The 17,308-nt window shown below is 44.0% G+C and overlaps 2 protein-coding genes across 13 annotated transcripts in view; one reads left to right on the top strand and one right to left on the bottom strand.

Annotated features, from left to right (window-relative positions):
- The window catches only part of LOC147251765 (mechanosensitive cation channel TMEM63B-like), a 52,081-nt gene extending 48,197 nt beyond the window's left edge, over positions 1-3,884 (bottom strand). For 6 of the 11 annotated variants that reach the window (XR_015118671.1, XR_015118670.1, XR_015118677.1 and 3 more), the window contains exons 1-3: positions 3,089-3,882; positions 2,852-2,950; positions 2,128-2,237 (exon numbers count right to left, since the gene is read on the bottom strand). The gene's annotated coding sequence lies outside the window, so the exon portion shown is untranslated. Of the gene's footprint in view, positions 1-2,127; positions 2,238-2,851; positions 2,951-3,088 lie in introns of all 11 variants that reach the window. The other 5 variants (XR_015118676.1, XR_015118672.1, XM_086219679.1 and 2 more) reach the window with 5 other exon arrangements.
- The window catches only part of tmeff2a (transmembrane protein with EGF-like and two follistatin-like domains 2a), a 109,256-nt gene that overhangs the window by 6,998 nt on the left and 84,950 nt on the right, over positions 1-17,308 (top strand). The window contains exons 1-2 of one of the 2 annotated variants that reach the window (XM_086219682.1): positions 3,022-3,246; positions 11,357-11,466. In XM_086219682.1, coding sequence (XP_086075808.1) covers positions 3,126-3,246; positions 11,357-11,466 — 231 coding nt within the window. In that variant the 5' untranslated portion in view covers positions 3,022-3,125. Of the gene's footprint in view, positions 1-3,021; positions 3,247-11,356; positions 11,467-17,308 lie in introns of those variants that run through there. The other variant, XM_086219681.1, reaches the window with a different exon arrangement.

The following is a 17,308-nucleotide window of genomic DNA, read 5'->3' as shown; positions in this document are numbered from 1 at the left end:
TGTTTGTGATGCAAGCAATTAGCGCTCAGTGTTATTGTGCATTTTCATAAGCTGACATAACTGGTGTTGAACTCCTCATGAAAGGCTTTTAAAAACCTGTTGCAGAGTTACAAGAAAAAGACGCCTCGTGCACAGGAGGGGTCAAGAAAGGATGTCTCACCACTATGGCTGTTCAGCCTTCATTATTAATTTACTTTACTTAATTATTGATCAGCACAATGCTTTAAACGGGGCTGTGAAATTCCAGGTAGGTAGGGGGAGATGCATTTGGTTGACAAGCTCTCTCTTTTAGACAAGTAAGTGCTTCGCTTGCCATCTTAATCGTTAGCATATAAACATTACCTTTTCAATATTTGATGTTTGCCAGCTTGTTTTCGTTAATTATTCAGCTAACTGTAATATCCTCCTGGATGGCAGGAGCAGGAAGGTTTTTTTTCACAACGTGCACCTATAACATTTTCTGAAAGATGAAACGGGATAGTCGCTCTTGCATATGTACACATGGTGCCCAAAAATAAACTAAACTGTGGAATTGTGACAAAATCTCAGCTGAGATTCTCTTGAATAATGAATACTGTTGTCATGTAAGAGTTTCTTATCATGTGTGATGAATATTGCAGAGGAATATGGTTTCCTCCACTGTTGGATTACGACAGTATTTGTCTCAGGTGTCTTTACCTCAGAGGATGAGAACAACAGTTTTTAGTTCATATGTCGGAGGCGTTAAAAGACAAGTCATTCAGTTTGAAAAAAAAAATAGGCCTATAATGTTGTATGAAAACCTGAATTACAAAATTATCTGTTATCGGAGATTAACAATAACTGCAGCGGGTCCTGTAGCACAATGTCATGTGAGCAGAGAGGACAGGAAAATAATGACAAAACAAGTGGGGAGATGGGAAGTGCAAAAAGAGGAGAGGGTAGATAAGTACGGTAAAGTCCTGAGCACAAATCACACCTGTTGGCTAGAACAAGAAGTGAGTGACAGAACTGCTGGACTTTCAATGCAAACTTCTCAGAAGAAGGTTCTCAAAGCAGCTCTGACAAAAAACACGGTAATAATACTGAAAAAGCACAGCTGCTTTTATCATTTATCATCTGATCCAGGATCATGCTTGACAAAATATGCTCATTTTTCTAGTATGCAAGACTAAGATAACCCCCCCCGATGATGTTTCAGGTTTCATATAGTCATGAAAGACAGAGAAAAGTCATATAAAATGTCAAACTTTTAAGGGGTTGACTTTTACACACCACAGTGCATCTTTTGAAGAGCATCATATGTTGGAGGATCAATAGTGCCCCATCGCACGACAGTGATAACACAGACTGCTGGAAGTCCCTGTCAGTGGTGGGGAGAGAGTTAAAATGGCAGCACGCTATTGTATATGTTTACAAGCTAAAACAACTGACAAACCACAGTTAGTCTGTTGGTTCTATTGTTAGTTTGCATCTGAAAATTAATGATTTTTCATCACGGTGAGTTATAGTGCCTGTCAGGACAACAGCATTCCCTGTTTTGTTAACAGCAAAAAGACACAATGCTGCAGCTCCGTCCCTTGTGGTTAACACCATAAAAGATTTCAGCTCGCTGAGATAGATAGCTGACCCTTCGAGCTGACCCTCGCACACAAAATTACTCTCTGTGTCAACTGTGTTTTTGGTTCCATCTGACATATAATAGAAAACTGACAACTCAAAGTGCAAAGTCACAGCAGGCCTGTTGGTCACTCAGAAACATGCCCAGTTGTCCTCATGCCAGCACGTCACAGGATGCCAAGCAGACTCCTCATTGTCAGGCTTTACTCCATCATGTTAAGCCTATAAGACTATATCTGGCCAGAATTCTGGTGGTAGATCAGCCTGCTAAAATCACCCGAATATGTCAAAAGTTGCTAAAAAAATAGCCAGCTGCATCAATAACAATAATAATTTTGATTTATATAGCGCCTTTCACGACACCCGAGGACGCATCACCGGAATATACATGAAAACATTTGAGTGGTCTAACTCTAAATACGTTTTTGTTGTCAGAAAGGCAGCTGCAAACAAATTATACTGCATTAATTCGTAAGAATAGCTTGACTTGTTAAGTGTAATGAGAAAGTAGAAGATAGACAAACTTACCAGGAAGAACTGGCTTGATTACAGGGATGTTGGAACTGATATTGATACCAAAACTGCTCCATACTACATGCTACAGTATGGTGCAGAAAGTGAAGATCTGACATGAAAACCTGCAGAATTGTAGATAAAAAGGCAAAGTTTAGCATCCGTGTATCTTGGCTGTGGGATTTACTCTACATTTTTAACACAGTAAACACAAAACAATCATCTCATCTCAGGTACGGCTCGGTATAATATAACGTAGTATAATAAGACATAATATATCATGGGTAAGGATTGTGGTCATTGCTTGAGGAAACCTTTAACAACATAACATAAAGCAAACTGATGCAGTGAAATAGACTCAAGAATGTCCATGTCGTTCTAAATTATATGAATCATCAAGTTACAAAAACCACAATAAACAAACGAGGAAAATTCTGAAACACACACATATATACATACATATATATACACATACATACATACATGTATGTGTGTATATATATATACACACATACATGTATGTATGTATGTGTATATATATGTATGTATATATATACACATGTATTATGTATATATATATATATATATATATATATATATATATATTTACACACACGCATTTGGGTTGCATACATATATTTGATTTGTGTGTATATATGTACACAAATATAATACACATACATATATAGAAATGTACACACAAAAATACAAATAAATAAATACATATATATAAATTTACCTTATATGTCTTTTGGCTCAGTAACGCAACAGAAACAAGCTCCTTTCTTCTCGGAACGTTTCAGTTGAATCAGCGTCACCTAGCGACAGGTCCGTTAGCCTAGCATGTAGCAAACATCTCTATTTAACAAAACTACTGTTAACTATTCAACTTCAAACGGGGCGGCTAACCTCAAAATTTTCGCAAGACTAGTATCCGTTATAACGCGGTAAATGTATTCAAAAGGAACTAACCCACCTTTGATGGTTAATTAGAAGGCAGGAGTTGAGCGTCCATGTTGCTTGGCTCTGAGATTGGTTCCACAGCAGATCCACTCAGTGATGTAAAATGGCCGCCTCCCGCCCGCTGCGATTCTTTCAAGGTGGCCACAATGAGGATAATCCAGGGCTCTCAAGGTTTGAACAGAGTTCAAAGTGTGGGGGTTTGGGTGGGGACGGTGGTCTTATCTGATAAATGACGCATCAATTCTTACAAACATATACATTTTATTCTTAATGAAGGCGTGCGTGCGCGATCGGCGTTTTTTTTTGGGGCTAAAATTTGAGGACAGCCTGGGGCAACGGCGTCACAATGGACAGGATGTGCCTTTCATTAGTAGGCGCTAACTTCCAAAAAAAAATCAGGCGTCGGACCATCTGCTGGAATTAGCAAGCAGTCATTCAGGATATGGTTAAGGAGCTGAAAAGAAAACAATCCTCCCTACCACGCACCAGTAATCAGATAAACTATAGCTACCTAATAGCCAATCAGAAAATAGCACTGCTGTATCTGGGCAAGATTTAGATATCCCGCTACAGTTAATGTAATTACAAGCCAAAGACCGTCATTGTCTAAGGCTCTCAGGCTACTTGTCGACGTGGGGAGGGATTTTCCACCTGTTCTGTTAAAAAAAAATCGCGACGCAACTTCGTGGTCGTTACCATGGAACTTTTCCTTCGTGAGAGGTACAAGTTGTGGCGTGGGGGCGCGAGAACGGACTGAAATGCGTGTGCCTCGCGCTCAATACGTGAGTTTGACAGCCCCGAGGATATCAAGCCGGTGATGACGTGAACTGGGAAAAAGAAACGAGGTAATCAGTCTCCCCTCTCTGCTGTCTGTGTCCGCACCTAGGTCACAGCGTGTTAACGGTTGAATACACAACAACGTGTTTCTGCTTCGGACGGGACATCCGACACGGAACAGCGATTAAACACGGCTCAGCTCAATTTCGCTGCATGCTAACTCATTAGCTGATGCTACCGCTCGGAGATGCTGCAACTCTTCGTTTGAGGCTGTGGCGTCCCCAAACGGTGCCGGGATTACCGCTACAGAGTTAGAAACCAGACCTCGGAGAGCGTTAGAAGCTACGGAGGAGCTGTCAGCTGTATGTGTGTGTATATATGTGTTTGTGTGTGTGTTTTCTTGTACTTGCTACATAGTGAGGACCAGAATACGTATTTAACCGACAGAGTGAGGACATTTTAGCCGGTCCTCACTTCTTCAAAGGGCTGTTTGAAAGGTCAAGACTTGGTTTTAGGGTCGAGGTTAGAATCAGGTTCAGGTTAGGGTCAGGCAGTCAGTTGATTTAGTTGGGTTTAGGGTGAGGGGCTAGGGAATGTCAATCAATGAAAGTCCTCACAAAGATATAAGTACAAGGATGTGTGTGTAGGGGGGGGGGCTTGCACAACATTGGCTTTGTTAGATTGAAACGTCATGAAAACCAATGGCGGCACCATCAAGTTGTTTATCAGCGCCTCAAAACCGGAACCTGATCGGGACATTTTTAATTATGAAAGTACTGAAATGGTCCTGGTGTTGGTGCAGTCTCATGGTGACGTGCGTGGAACCACTCGAATGAAAACACACCACTTGTTTTTATCGCCTCTGACGACTTTTTTTTTTTTTTTTAGGCCAAACCCGAGCAGACTGCAGCTCACTGGCACTTCCTCTCAGCTGCTCATTTGTATTGTTGCTTTATTGTCACCCGATGTCTCCTCAGCACTCTATCAATCCCGCGCACGCTGACGGAGCTGATTCCTGTGACGATGCCATTGTCCTCCAAAAACGGTCTAATCGCTCTCCATCTCCTGGCTTTATTTGCGACGACCATGTTACTCAGCTCCTGCACCTGCTGAGGCGTAGACGCTGCTCTTCCGCCTCCTCCGTCACAAACAGTGCCACTTGCGTTGATTGTGCTGAACTGTAGCATTCAGGTAATTGGAGCAGAGCGAAACATTATGGTTTTGTGTGATCACTGATATTTTGGACCCGTCATTACAAGTGTGGCTCACATAATAGCTGAGACGTGTCTGTGCCGCTTCTCTCTTTGCTCCTCTTCCTCTTTCACTGGTAGGTGGATGGCGCACTTGGTGTGTGTTTGAGCTCACTCCTCCATGTTCGCCCAACCGTGGTGAATCTGTCGCGCTCAGGCTTTGTGCATGTGTTTAGTGTTATTGAGAATGGGACGTGCAGACAGACGAACAACCCCGAAACATACAGCCCTCGGCCCGAGTCTCAGAAACAAGTCCAGATGTATTCATTTCCAGGCTAGAGCAGAGGGAGCTCTTGCTCCCTCTGGACAGATGTTTTGCGGCAGCACGCTTCACATTTGTTGTAGAGAGGGGTCGTCCGTCTAGTTTTGAAAGTGCGACCTCACTTTAAGGAGCTCTGTTTGGGTCCGAGCACGTCGGAGAGGCGACTCGCCGCCGCCGCTCTCCTGTCTTTAACATGTTCCTCACAAGCCCTGAAGCCGCTGGAAAAGGACCCACTTGTGTCCATTATTACACTTCCAGCTACACACTGACCAACACAAAAGCTTCATCAGTGAATGATGTTGTGTTTTTCTCCTGTATTTGTTCTTGCAGAGAGTAATAAGAGGAATATAATAAAATTCCAGGTGGGATTCATGATTCTTGCCCTGACAGCAAAGTGGGTTTGTACCCACCTGAGTACTGCATGTGCGTGCCAGGCGCTGTGCAATCAGCGTGAGGAAATGCCCCAATAAACCCATTTAAGGGCAGCAGGCGACGAGCTGAGTGCAAACCACAAACCAACGAGGCTGACAGGTAAAGGAGAGGAGAACTTTTCTCCTCTTGTTATGGTTATTTTCTGGCTTGAATGTAGAAGGCTCTTATTTTCACGCCGTAACTCAACCGATCTGATATGTTGATGACATGTTAAAACGTTGAAACGCGTCTCCCTCTCTCGGGTTCCTGTGGTCTATGGTCACAACGCAGTGGGCTGTCTTTGCACACATTTTCAGGTGAATAAAAGCTCATCCCCCCGCTGTGTCTCGGCTGCTAGCAGCCCTCAGCACACCGCCGCACTGCTGAGACTCCCAGGCTCTTTCTGTTGACCACCTCCTGCTGTGTCTGAGCATTGACAAATGGTTTCACGGTACTCGTGGATGGTCCTGTAAATTAAAAGGAATATATTGAAAGGTAATGGCACAGAATTATGGAAACGTGACTTATAATAACCCTTGAAATAGGCCAGACATCTCCAGCAGCACCTTGATGCAACCACCTGGAGCTAATCTGTCCCCTGGAAGGTAGAGCACATGGGCCAGGCGTGAGTCAGTGCGTCCTAGTATTTGGAGGCTGCATGAGAAAGGAGACCAGATTTTGAAATAGTGCCTTGAAGTTCACAGGACAACCTGGCAATGACATCATCAGTGTTTTGTTTTGTTTTTTTATCAGGTTCTTCTTGGCAGCGTTGCTTTATCTAAGATAAGAGCTCCTATTCATGTGATCTGAAGCACTTGTCTGAGGCCAGGGATGCACAATTTTGGAATTTGTTTTTGACAAAAAAATGTATGACAAACAAGGTGATGTGATATTTACATCCTGAAACCACATGTAAACGTTGGAGATGTTCAGACAAAAACTGGAGAAGCCCATAAATCATAAATTTACCATGTTGTTTGAGGAAAGACGAAGATATTTGAGCAAATCTGGGCCAACATAAATATCAAATCATCAGTTTGATAGCAATAAAAAAAAAGATAAACATCTGCCAATACTACCGCGCATCCCCTCGTAGGCGTGCAGTGATCAGGGCGTGCCCAAGGAAGAATGACCCAGACGCAAAGACGTCATTGGTCTCTAAATCAGGGCTCTCTGCTTTACCTTTGGAGGGGAAAAAGCAAACCCTTATTGCGCCACTGCCGCGCTCTTGAAGTAGAGTCACTCATCGCACTCGCAGGAGGAGCAACCTTATCTTTGATAAGGGTAAACATTTCACATGATTAAATTGATATTTCTTTCGTGTCTTCATAAAGTAGTTTCCTCTTCATCGTCTGTATTCATTTTTCACTGCACAAAACACAAATTAGCTTCCGTGCAACAGCATTAATCTGAACGGAAAAAGTAGGAAGGATGAAAGTATTGATGAGGACTACTACACAATGAATAATCAGGACGAGAACGTAGAGTCAGAGAATCAGAGCGGGGACGAAGCAGCAGACGGGAAGCTTTGTCATGTGGCTGCATGTCATTTCTTCCTGCGCAGGTAACCGTATTTTGAGAACCTGGCCGTCCACAGACACACCTCCATCCACAGCTGCAGCTGAGCGGGAGCTGTGCTGCACCCCCTTTGAAGCCTCGACTCTGGTAGCTGTGACATTCCTGAGAAGTGATCATGTGGGACATTAATTCTCTAATAGCTTTTCACTTGTTTCACTCAGAGCCTTGGCATCCAGTTGATGCGTCACTTGCAAGCTTGTGAACAATTCACAGAAACAATCTGTGTTGCTGTTGAAGTGGCGACAAAGCGTCTTTTCTTTTATCTACGTGCTTTTATAGCTGCAGCTGCAGTATTTGTTTACAAGTCGCTCTGCTTATAGGAGCTCCTGAAAATATCCAAGGCACACAACTCTTTATTGGTAAAGACGCTTTCTTTTTATTTGATTGGTTTTCCATGGTTTGCTGTCCAGGAAACCCTGGGAAAAAAAAATCAAACTTTCAAATTAGCATTTTGGAGTAATTTCACACAGTTCTGCTTAACAAAGAGGCTACCAGCTGGCCTGCACGCCCGGCCAGTAGTATGATTGTCACCATAACAATGCTCCTCTCCAGCGACTATCATCAACATAGCAGTTGCCAGTTTTTGTAGCTGTCCAGATTGCCTGCTACGGCCTCCGTTGGCTCAGGGGTTTGTCCCATCCATGCACTCCAAGTGTCGAGACCTCTTATGTCATTGTTCTTGGCTCGGTGACTGTAGCGTTGCTGCGAGAGCTCACCCTTTATGGTCATTCAGTGCTCTGGCAAGTAGCAGCTTCATTTTAGCATAGGCTTAACTTTGGTGGCTATTAGGCTGTGTCGTGCCCAGGAGGGGTCTTAGCAGTGGGAAAGAGCATTGGTTATTGTTGTCATAGGTTACACAGGTGCTCAACAATCTAAGTGACTATTATCATAAGATGTCCATGAATAGGACAGGGTGCTGTAAAATGTCTGGCTCACAGTGTGGACAGAGTCCAAGGCAGGTCATTGCGATTTTCGGAGGGTGGGTATAAAATGTGCCTGTTTAAGTTTCTTCCCAGGGGAACACAGTCTTCTCTCTGGGTTTTTAGTCTCATTAAATCTGAGGATAACAAGGGTGATTTGTGAGGAAAGGAGCCTTGGTTTCTCCTGCAGTTAAAGGCAGAGGTGTCATCTCAAACACAGGCCGGTTCAATGTCCGGAGACGTGTCCACAGACAGGAGAGGTGTCCACAGACAGGAGACGTGGTTTAAGATTTTAAATAGCCAGCCATCATCTCCATAATCTAGCAGTCATGTTTCCACCTTTAGTTGCAAGAGGAAATGCTGCCTCATGCGTGCCATGCAGTAGCAGGAGGCAGAGGGGATTTCTCCAGTGGCGTTAATGAGGAATCTCATTTGTAGCTTCATGAGACCCTGTAAGCAAGACCAGCAACAGCCCACCAGGTGTGCTTCACTCCTGTCTGTTACGATAGCGCGTGGTCAGTTCCGCCCCCACTGTAAACTGCTTTACCATCTCCCTGGCCTTCGACGTGATCCTCTGTTTCTGATTTCTGCTGTAATTCATTGATCTTCAGTCCGTTTCTCCCTGCTTTCCATCTCTACTATTGAACTGAAACTGATCCACATTCCTCATCGTTTAGTGGCGTGATGTCAAAACCTTCACCAACATTTGTGCCTGTTGAAAGTGAAGGGGCAGCGGAGAGAGAGAGAGAGAGAGAGAGAATCGACACTACAACTTCCAACTCAATTAGCCTGCATTTACCATCCAGGTTTTTATCACTACAGGTCGTCATGGTTGCACCTGGGAATCGTATTGATGTGTCTGGGAATCTTTACACACAGTTGAATTTCAGATTTATTATTTATCTCCTTTGGTTGTGTTTATTATTGTTGTTATATTATAAATGCACGTGAGTAAATGGCTTGGCTCGAAGAGGGAGCAGGGGGGTTGGGGTATTCAGGACGGACACGGTGAGAGGACATGCTGCTGAGTCTCCGTCTGACCTGCTCGAGGGTGAGCAGCTTAACGTGACGCTGATGTCAGAGGTCAGCGCGCCAAAAGAAATTATAATAAAAAAAAGTCATAATTAGATGAACACACCACTGTAGGGTTGAAATGTTCACAGTACAAGTGTCATCAGCGTCTTCAGTGCTTCTTCACCAGCATTCTTAGCTTTCTATTTATCACTTCTATTTATAAACCATTTTCCCCGACGCTGCAAAGCGCGAGCCGAGGCAAATAAAGGAAGAAACCCTGCATTGTTCATCTTTGAAAGTCACCGTCTTTGATGTTCATTCTTATCTTGATATTCCACTTTTATCATTTCACGTCTTCAGGCTCTTTCTCAGTGCTACATTAAACATTTCATTAATTTTCAAAACTGCCATAAAAAAAGTAAATCTTTCTAATATGTTTCAGTTAATTACCCTAATCTGTGGTCATATTAACTACGGTTACATAAGATGTTATTCCATGTTATTCCATGTTATCCCGTGTGCGGCAGCGCTCCCATTAGCCCGCTTATGTACACGTGTTAGCATAAATAGCACAAGATTCTTCTCAGTTAGCATTTGCTAACTACGTGTTGGGTATGGAAGACAGCTGGTAAAGACTGGACTAAATAATACAGACGGCTGTTTTCTATGTGCAGCCATGTCAGTGACGGTGACACCAACGCCAAGTGTTTCTAGTCAACATCTCGAAGGCATTTGCCACAGAGTTGGCTTTAAAAAAAAAAAACTCCACAAAAAAAACGCTTGACTTCCTGTCTCAAGAACAATCAATTGAGGCGACTGGACTCACCTCTTGTAAGTGGAGCTGTTTCACCTCTCATCCAAGAGGCTTCTTCTTGCTTGACTTCCTGTCACAACTTTTCAGAATAAGATTCTCAAAACCAGGTCTGACAACCAAAATAAATAAAATGACACAACAAAACATTGTTTTTTGTTTTTTTTTCTCTTCTTTCTTTGCTGTTATTTTTTAGGAAAACTTTTTCAAACCTGCCTGCGTTGGGTAATGCTGGCAGTTTGCTTCACAGCAATCCCAACAATCAGATACAGTTCACTTTGTAGTTATCTGAGCACCGTGTTTTACAGTAAAAGTCATGTAGCATGTCTGATCTTCACTTGCTGCTCTCTGATACGCTCATTTGTAAATCAGTTCAGCAATTTTCAATGGAAATATTCTTGGGGATCCCCACAGATTTGCATGGATTCTTTGAGAGACTGATCAAATCCATTCATGCATCAGTCCCACACTGTTGAGTGTCGTGTTTTAGTTAGGTACTTTTCAGTTCTTATCAAAGTGCTTGTGAAGTAGTATTACTTTTTCCAGTTATAATTGAGACTGATACAGCCAACTATGACTGCAATGCCAGCTTCATTCTTTTACTTTGAAAATGTTGAGCACTTCAGGAGGGCGAAATAGATTCTGTCTTAGCATTAGGATGCGTTGTGCGATTTGTCTCGGTGTGTGGGGCAGCTGAGCTCTCTGTGAACCATCCATTCAGGTAGACTAACAGCCTGGAGCTCAGTCTGCACTCTCAGACTCATGTGACCCTTTGATTTGATTCAGGATGCTTTGTTGAAGTCATTTGAGATCTCCAAGGCTGCCTGAATCGGATCATCTCCCAGGTTTACATTTCCAGGACAACGTCTTGTTGAATAAATACCCCCCAAAACCCTGACTACACGGTGAGAGAGAGTCTGAAATGTAAAATCCTATTTAGTGAACACCAACGGGAGGTTCTTGAGTGTGTCAGACGTTGTACCGATGCACTAAATGTGTGAGTATCTGTTTCAGAAATATCTACAGCCAAGGGACTAGTAGGTTTTATATGTATTTCATCATTTTGGCAGCTAAGGACAAGTAACATTGTGTTTTTAAAGTGTACAGTTGGTGATCAAAGAGTGAATGGCGCTTTGGGAGCCAAGGCTAATGGCAGACGCTCATTATCAGTGACCCTGGATGTGGCCCTGCGTGGAAGCGCTTGAGGGCTGAACAGAAAAACAGTGTCTGATGTCTCTTGTTGACTTTGGTCCTGCAGGTTTTGATGACCGAGACACAGACCTGTTCTTGTGTGACACCAACACATGCAAGTTCGATGGGGAGTGCCTGAGAATTGGGAACATGGTGACGTGCATTTGTGACTTCAAGGTAAGACCTGCCACATTTCTGCCTGCTTTGTCTGTGATTGTTCTTCTGTGTGTGCTGAGGGGTTAATTAACTCAACACCTCGTCAAAGAGTCATTGTCCAGTGATCAAGCTGTGGATTTCTGCACAAGCTAAAGCAAGAACAATGCTTTGCTCCAGAGTTGTGTTCTATGTCCAAAACCAAAAAGACTGAGGAGAGGTATAGGTAGTGAACAAATCACAGTGCAGTTTCCAGTGAAATACAGGAGCCACAGGCTGTCACTCTGAAACCACATGGGTGTGAACCTGTTTGAGCGAGCATTGTCAGCAAATTAGCGAAGGTCACTGAAGCTTTTGGTGAGGTCACATTTTCTTATTTGACAGTCCAGAAGGGGACGAAAAGAACATGAGACTACAACTTTTAAAGGAATATTTATGCATGAAGCACATTATCTGCATCATACACAGCAACATAAAGTCAAGGTCGCGATATACACCAAAAAAAAAACCATCATCTGAGGAGCAGTCCTGCTCCGTCTGTGCCATCGAAGGGACTGAGCTGCCTCCCAAACTGAGATTGAATGCTACATTTTATTTAAACGCTATTACTACCTACATAGCTTACACAACTTTATTTTCAGCTGCAAATGCCGCCATATTTCCGAGTGGGGGCTTCATGTCGCTCGGGGGTGCAGAGCGTTCTTTCTCTCTTTGTCGTCTGCTGACAAGTTTGGTAACTTTGGCTGTGAACTCTCCACTTCTTGAGCATCCAAGTAGCAAGTGACGCTGTGTGTCTCCCATCAGCCATGCACTCAGGCTCAGAGACCTCGCTGTGCAGCTTTGCTAACGTGTCCCGTCATCCACGACCATTTATTGCGCTAAGCTAACTAGGGGTCAGCTGGTCTCTGAGGGGCTCAGCTCAGAGACCAGACTAGCCATCTTGCTGCCCGGCTCTGGGACGAATGACAAACTGAAGCTGGCGAGTTCCTTCAAGCACGTTTCAGAGTTTGGAGCGCGATAAGAAAACTGGCAGAACTGTGAAATCCCTGACTGTTATTTAAATCTCAAACACAGCATATGTCTATAATAAAATGTTATTGGAAAAATTTGACAAGCAGCATTTTAAAGTGTTCTATAAGCAGCTGGATCGAAATCCATTGTCTTAATTGGAGAGTATTAGCCCCAAGGTGAGGCGGTTGTATAATATTAGACCAGTTTATAGCTCCTTGTAAAACCTCATGTCACTCCCCTTGACCACTGTACACCCGCCACATTCATAAACGAGCCTGAATAAATCTGGGAGATTATGCTGTTCTTGATAATGACTCCTACTTAACTTTACGATCAGGCCTGTAATAAAACAGGAGCCGACCAGTCAGCTGACTATTGATTTTGGGATGATGTTTGCAAGCTTTGCCGGCTGATATGCAATGCAGAGCTCTGGATAAATGACAGATCTGAAGACGTGGCACATGTTCCCATCCATCGTTTTTATCAGCACAACATCAGCACAACCAGGCACCAGGCAAGCTGACACTCGATTGGTCACCAGCTTTTATCTCAATTTCGTACTTCCCTGGGAGCAACATTAACAGAGGCCTGTAGATAAATGACATTACAGCTCCATTCCTCTTCAGGAGATCTCACACTGATATCACCGTCGCTGTGCACCCAGGCAATCTCCACGCCGAGCAGAGCAGGTCCTAACAGAGTGTCTGCTTACATTCTGCAGGTCCGGGGTCAACCTTGCTTGCCCGGCAACTGTTGCCATGCCTTGAAGTAATCATTCTCAATTACAGTCAAATAAAAAGATTTTCCGGTAGTTGATTCATTCAGGAAAGCAGACATCAAAGCTCTCTGGGATGTTTTTTTGGAATCTATGGATGCACGCTTTCGTACGCATAAATAATCCAGAGGAAGAGACGTGCAGGCACTCTGTGAGGAGAAAGTCAGTTTGATGTGGTGGAATCAATGGACACTATTCATTGCCAAGATGCATTAGATTCACGTCACACTGAGTCTTGCAAGAGCCCCACTAACCGGAGTCAAGCTACTGCGAAGAAACACGTTGTCTCGAACCTGAAAAGGCTTCTTTTTTGTCAACTAACATGATGTAATCAGATTACATTCCGTTATCTTTCATCTCACAAGAGTTGCCAGGAAGCTTCAGTTTGTTAATGTCGGGTCACAGTGCTGATTCCCAAAGGGCTCGTCTGGTCTAAAAATATGTGCGCTCATGGAGCTGTGGAGCACTTCAATTAAAACTGTGCACTAAAGGGTAAATGGAACATTTCATTGCTTTTCTTAATGGTGCTTTCTATTATATTGCTAGTTATACTGTAGTTTTGCAGTCACTGGAATTATCCCTCATAAATACACACACCAGCTTTGATTTGCTGTCTCCAGGAAGTCTTTTCTAGTGCCTGAACCAAACCCGAGAGGAGTCCAACGCCAGAATCATTGTCTGTTACTTAAATCTGGTCAGACACAGCAGCCGCATCGATCGCAGGATGACCACACCAGCCTTGACTGATCCAACACCTCATTGGTAATCCGTCAGTCATCAGGACGGCGTTGTTTGTTTGAGCCTGCTTCAAATCATTGTTGAGAAGTAAAGGTTTGATGATGAAACTGAAAAATCTTGGCACAAAAACAACTTGGATAAGATTACAAAAAATTGGGATTTGTTGTGTAAGTGTCCCGGTTCTGACCTGACATCTCAACGTCATCGCCTTCACGTGTGTTTGTTTGTCGGGGGGGGGCAGGAGGGTACACGCTCTCTGTGGCTGCAGCTGAGGGCCCTGTAGTACATCCTAGTCCTCATGCAGCATCCTGGTCTTCATGCAGTCTGTATGTCGACTTCATGAGACAATGTTGGGTAATGCTGGCAACAGGTTTGGTCTTCAGTGTCCTCGCCGCTGGTGGTTTGATGTGGCCACTGTTGCCTCGAATGTCTGAACTGAAACGGCTCGTGGAAGCCATCTCATGCTCCTGTTGTGATGACTGGTCTGCTGAAGCTCGCAGCACTTCAAAGAGGGAGAAGAGCGAATGTGGGTTTGTGTGGACGGGTGGGTGTGGACGGACGGCGCATTCTTCATATCGCACCAAACAAAGCCCAGGTAGACTAAATGCTCTGTTACGTTGCTTTCAGACCACGAGAAAGACGGTAGGCGTCTCAGAGAGCAGGTCCACGACCGCCCAGACCCTTCCTCTCCTTCACAGACACACACCAACTTGTTTGTCACACATCATTTGAAATGATGAAATAGCTATTATTCAACATACACATTCGCACAGGCCCAGGTGGTGCTAACACCAGCTTCTGATGAAGACCCCATTCCATATATTAGCATTAATTTCTCCTCCTTTTATCCAGGGCCATGTGAACGGACTGCGACCGAGTTTTTTGAATAATGGCGAATTTACTTCCTGTTGCAGGCTCACACTAATGACCGCGCTCAGAACAGCAGGGACCCTGACGGGGCCGATGAGCATTCAACCCTAAGATGATGAGACATAAAACCCGGTTTGACGTTTTATAAAAACGATGTCAAGCTCTTTGATTTAGGATTGTTGTCACAATGCTGTAGCTTTGATAGAATTCCATGAAAAAAAATCAGGGGGTGATAACATGGAGGCGGTTTTAAACCACATGGAGTGCATTTAGCATAGGTAGCATAGAACTATAACATGGAGAAGTTCTTACTTTTCCTTAAAGGGCTAGTGAGAGAAGAGAGAGTGTTATGTTGTTGTAGTAAATATGAAAAATACTGCAGTGTTTATGTAATCCTTAGATCTTGACTGCACTTAATGGTTCTGTGTGTTGGGTACAGCAGCAGCTGATTATCTGATTTATAACTGTTGTCAGAGTATTTTCCTCTGAGCTCAAACCAGCTGAGATTCTCAGGCGTGAGGCTCTGAGGGAGATCAGCTTCCCAAATGTCTGATAGGTCAAAGCACAGGTGATGACGATGTGCGTCCATGCAGCTGGTAACATCTGTACCCGTGAGTGTTACACGGTGATTCTGGCTTTGACCGTAAAATGCGTCGCTGCTGTTTGCCTGTGTGTTCCAATGCGACGTTCCTGTTGTTGAACTGGTAAATCTGCTGCTCCGGTGAACCAGCCATGACCAGCAACCATCACCTCCATTGGACTTGACATCACATGATCTGCATCACCAATCATCACCTGTGAAAAGTTGTTTTCACTTCTGGTCATTTGGGTCATTTATTCCTCCTTCTTAGCTGAACGCCATTGGTCCTGGGCTCCATCTCACATTTGCATGATAAGTGTTTGAACCAGCCAGATGATTTAACACAACAAGCAGTTCCCCGGGCAACACATCCAGCTAGCAAGAGAAACGCGTGCAGCTACAACGGAGTCCACGTCAGTTGAACGGCTCCCTGTCTGACAGGCTCAAACTGGTTTTAAAGAAGCTTTGATTAGCATGCGTGAGCAAATGTTTTATAAGACGGAGAAACTGATATTTTGGGGGGGGGGGGGTTTGTATGTACAGCAGCAGCCACGACACTGGGAGGAGTGATGTGATTTCCCCCTTTCTAGAGTCATCAGGTGCTGCTTCCTTCTCAGCGAGCGGTTTTCTCCACGGCCCCTCCCGCTGTTGATTCATCATTCTTCTTAGCCAGGGCTTTGATGTAGCCCTTGTATATAATTAATTGTCCTGTCTATAAATAGTCATAAAATGGTAAAGCATGTCAATCCCAGTTGCCCAGAGTGAAAGGAGGCAATCCAAGCCGATACTCAGGCTGTGGCAGAACTGTACTTAACCCAGAATTTCCTGTCTCGCCTCAGATTTGGCTGTTCAAGCTGCAGTTCTCCACCATTTAAAAAAGGAAAAAGAAACTGGAACCAGCAAATATTTGGCATTTTTGCTTGAAAAGTGACCAGTGAAAGTGAATGCTTTCAGTTTCATGCTATTTTTAAACAGCTGAAAATTGCAGCCACGGTTTGCACGGTCTGGTTTGCACCACTTTGCACAACATGACAGTAGGCCAGCCAATTAGCTCACACTCAACATGAGTCTGGATTGCCAGACGCCTTTGTGTTTTATTTTTGACAACATGTTATCTTTCAAGCCAGCGTGTTGATTAAATGCATTTGTTTCTTTTGAAGTGCTCGATAGACGTGTGAAATATGATGAAACATTCTGTGATTTGCCTCTGAAGTCGACGCAGGTTTTGATTTTCTTTTAGACTTCAACTCTTTCACCGAACCATACAGTCAATGTCATTTGTCAATGACAAAACCCATTTCCAGCACATTCAGGCTTCCAATTGACTGTTACATTGAGCTCACTTAGCAAAGGTAAGAGAAGCGAGACAGCGAAGGTGGAGGAATTGGGTCGGGCGTCTCCTCTGAAAGATGGAGCATCTGTGTCAGCTCCTCTGTGGCTCTGGCTTGCCTGTCAGACATTATTACCGAGGAGACTGTCTCCTGTGACTCGGCTGGGGAGACTCTGCAGGGACGAGGCCCTAATCAAGAGAAGACTGCCAAGCGATCAAACAGCACATGCCAGCCACCTCCCAACTTCTGTCTCCCCATTACTCTCTGCCTGTCTTCTACTCTCCCTCACTTGTACAAATAGCTCCCCATCGCTTGTCTTTGTCCTCTCCTACTCTCACTTTGCCTTCTTTTCTGTTGTAAAGTATCTGTAAACATGGCGAGGCATCATAGGGGAGGAGTTTGTCACTTAGCCAGCTTCACATTCTGTCCAGGGAGTCTTTGTCTGGGGTAGTGTAGCTTGGCTTCGCTACACTTTGACAGACTTTGTAGATCTCTGGAACACAGCATTCTTCTGCAACTCCCTTTTTCTTTTTTTTTCTTTTGGTTTATTCTCTCAGGGAA

Source organism: Aulostomus chinensis, chromosome 12 (genome assembly GCF_037954235.1).
Source record: "Aulostomus chinensis isolate RoL2024-O1b breed Wild chromosome 12, RoL_Achi_v1.0, whole genome shotgun sequence".
Taxonomy (NCBI): Eukaryota; Metazoa; Chordata; class Actinopteri; order Syngnathiformes; family Aulostomidae; genus Aulostomus; species Aulostomus chinensis.
Note: the sequence above shows the minus strand (reverse complement) of the source record. Positions and strands in the feature narration are given on the sequence as shown.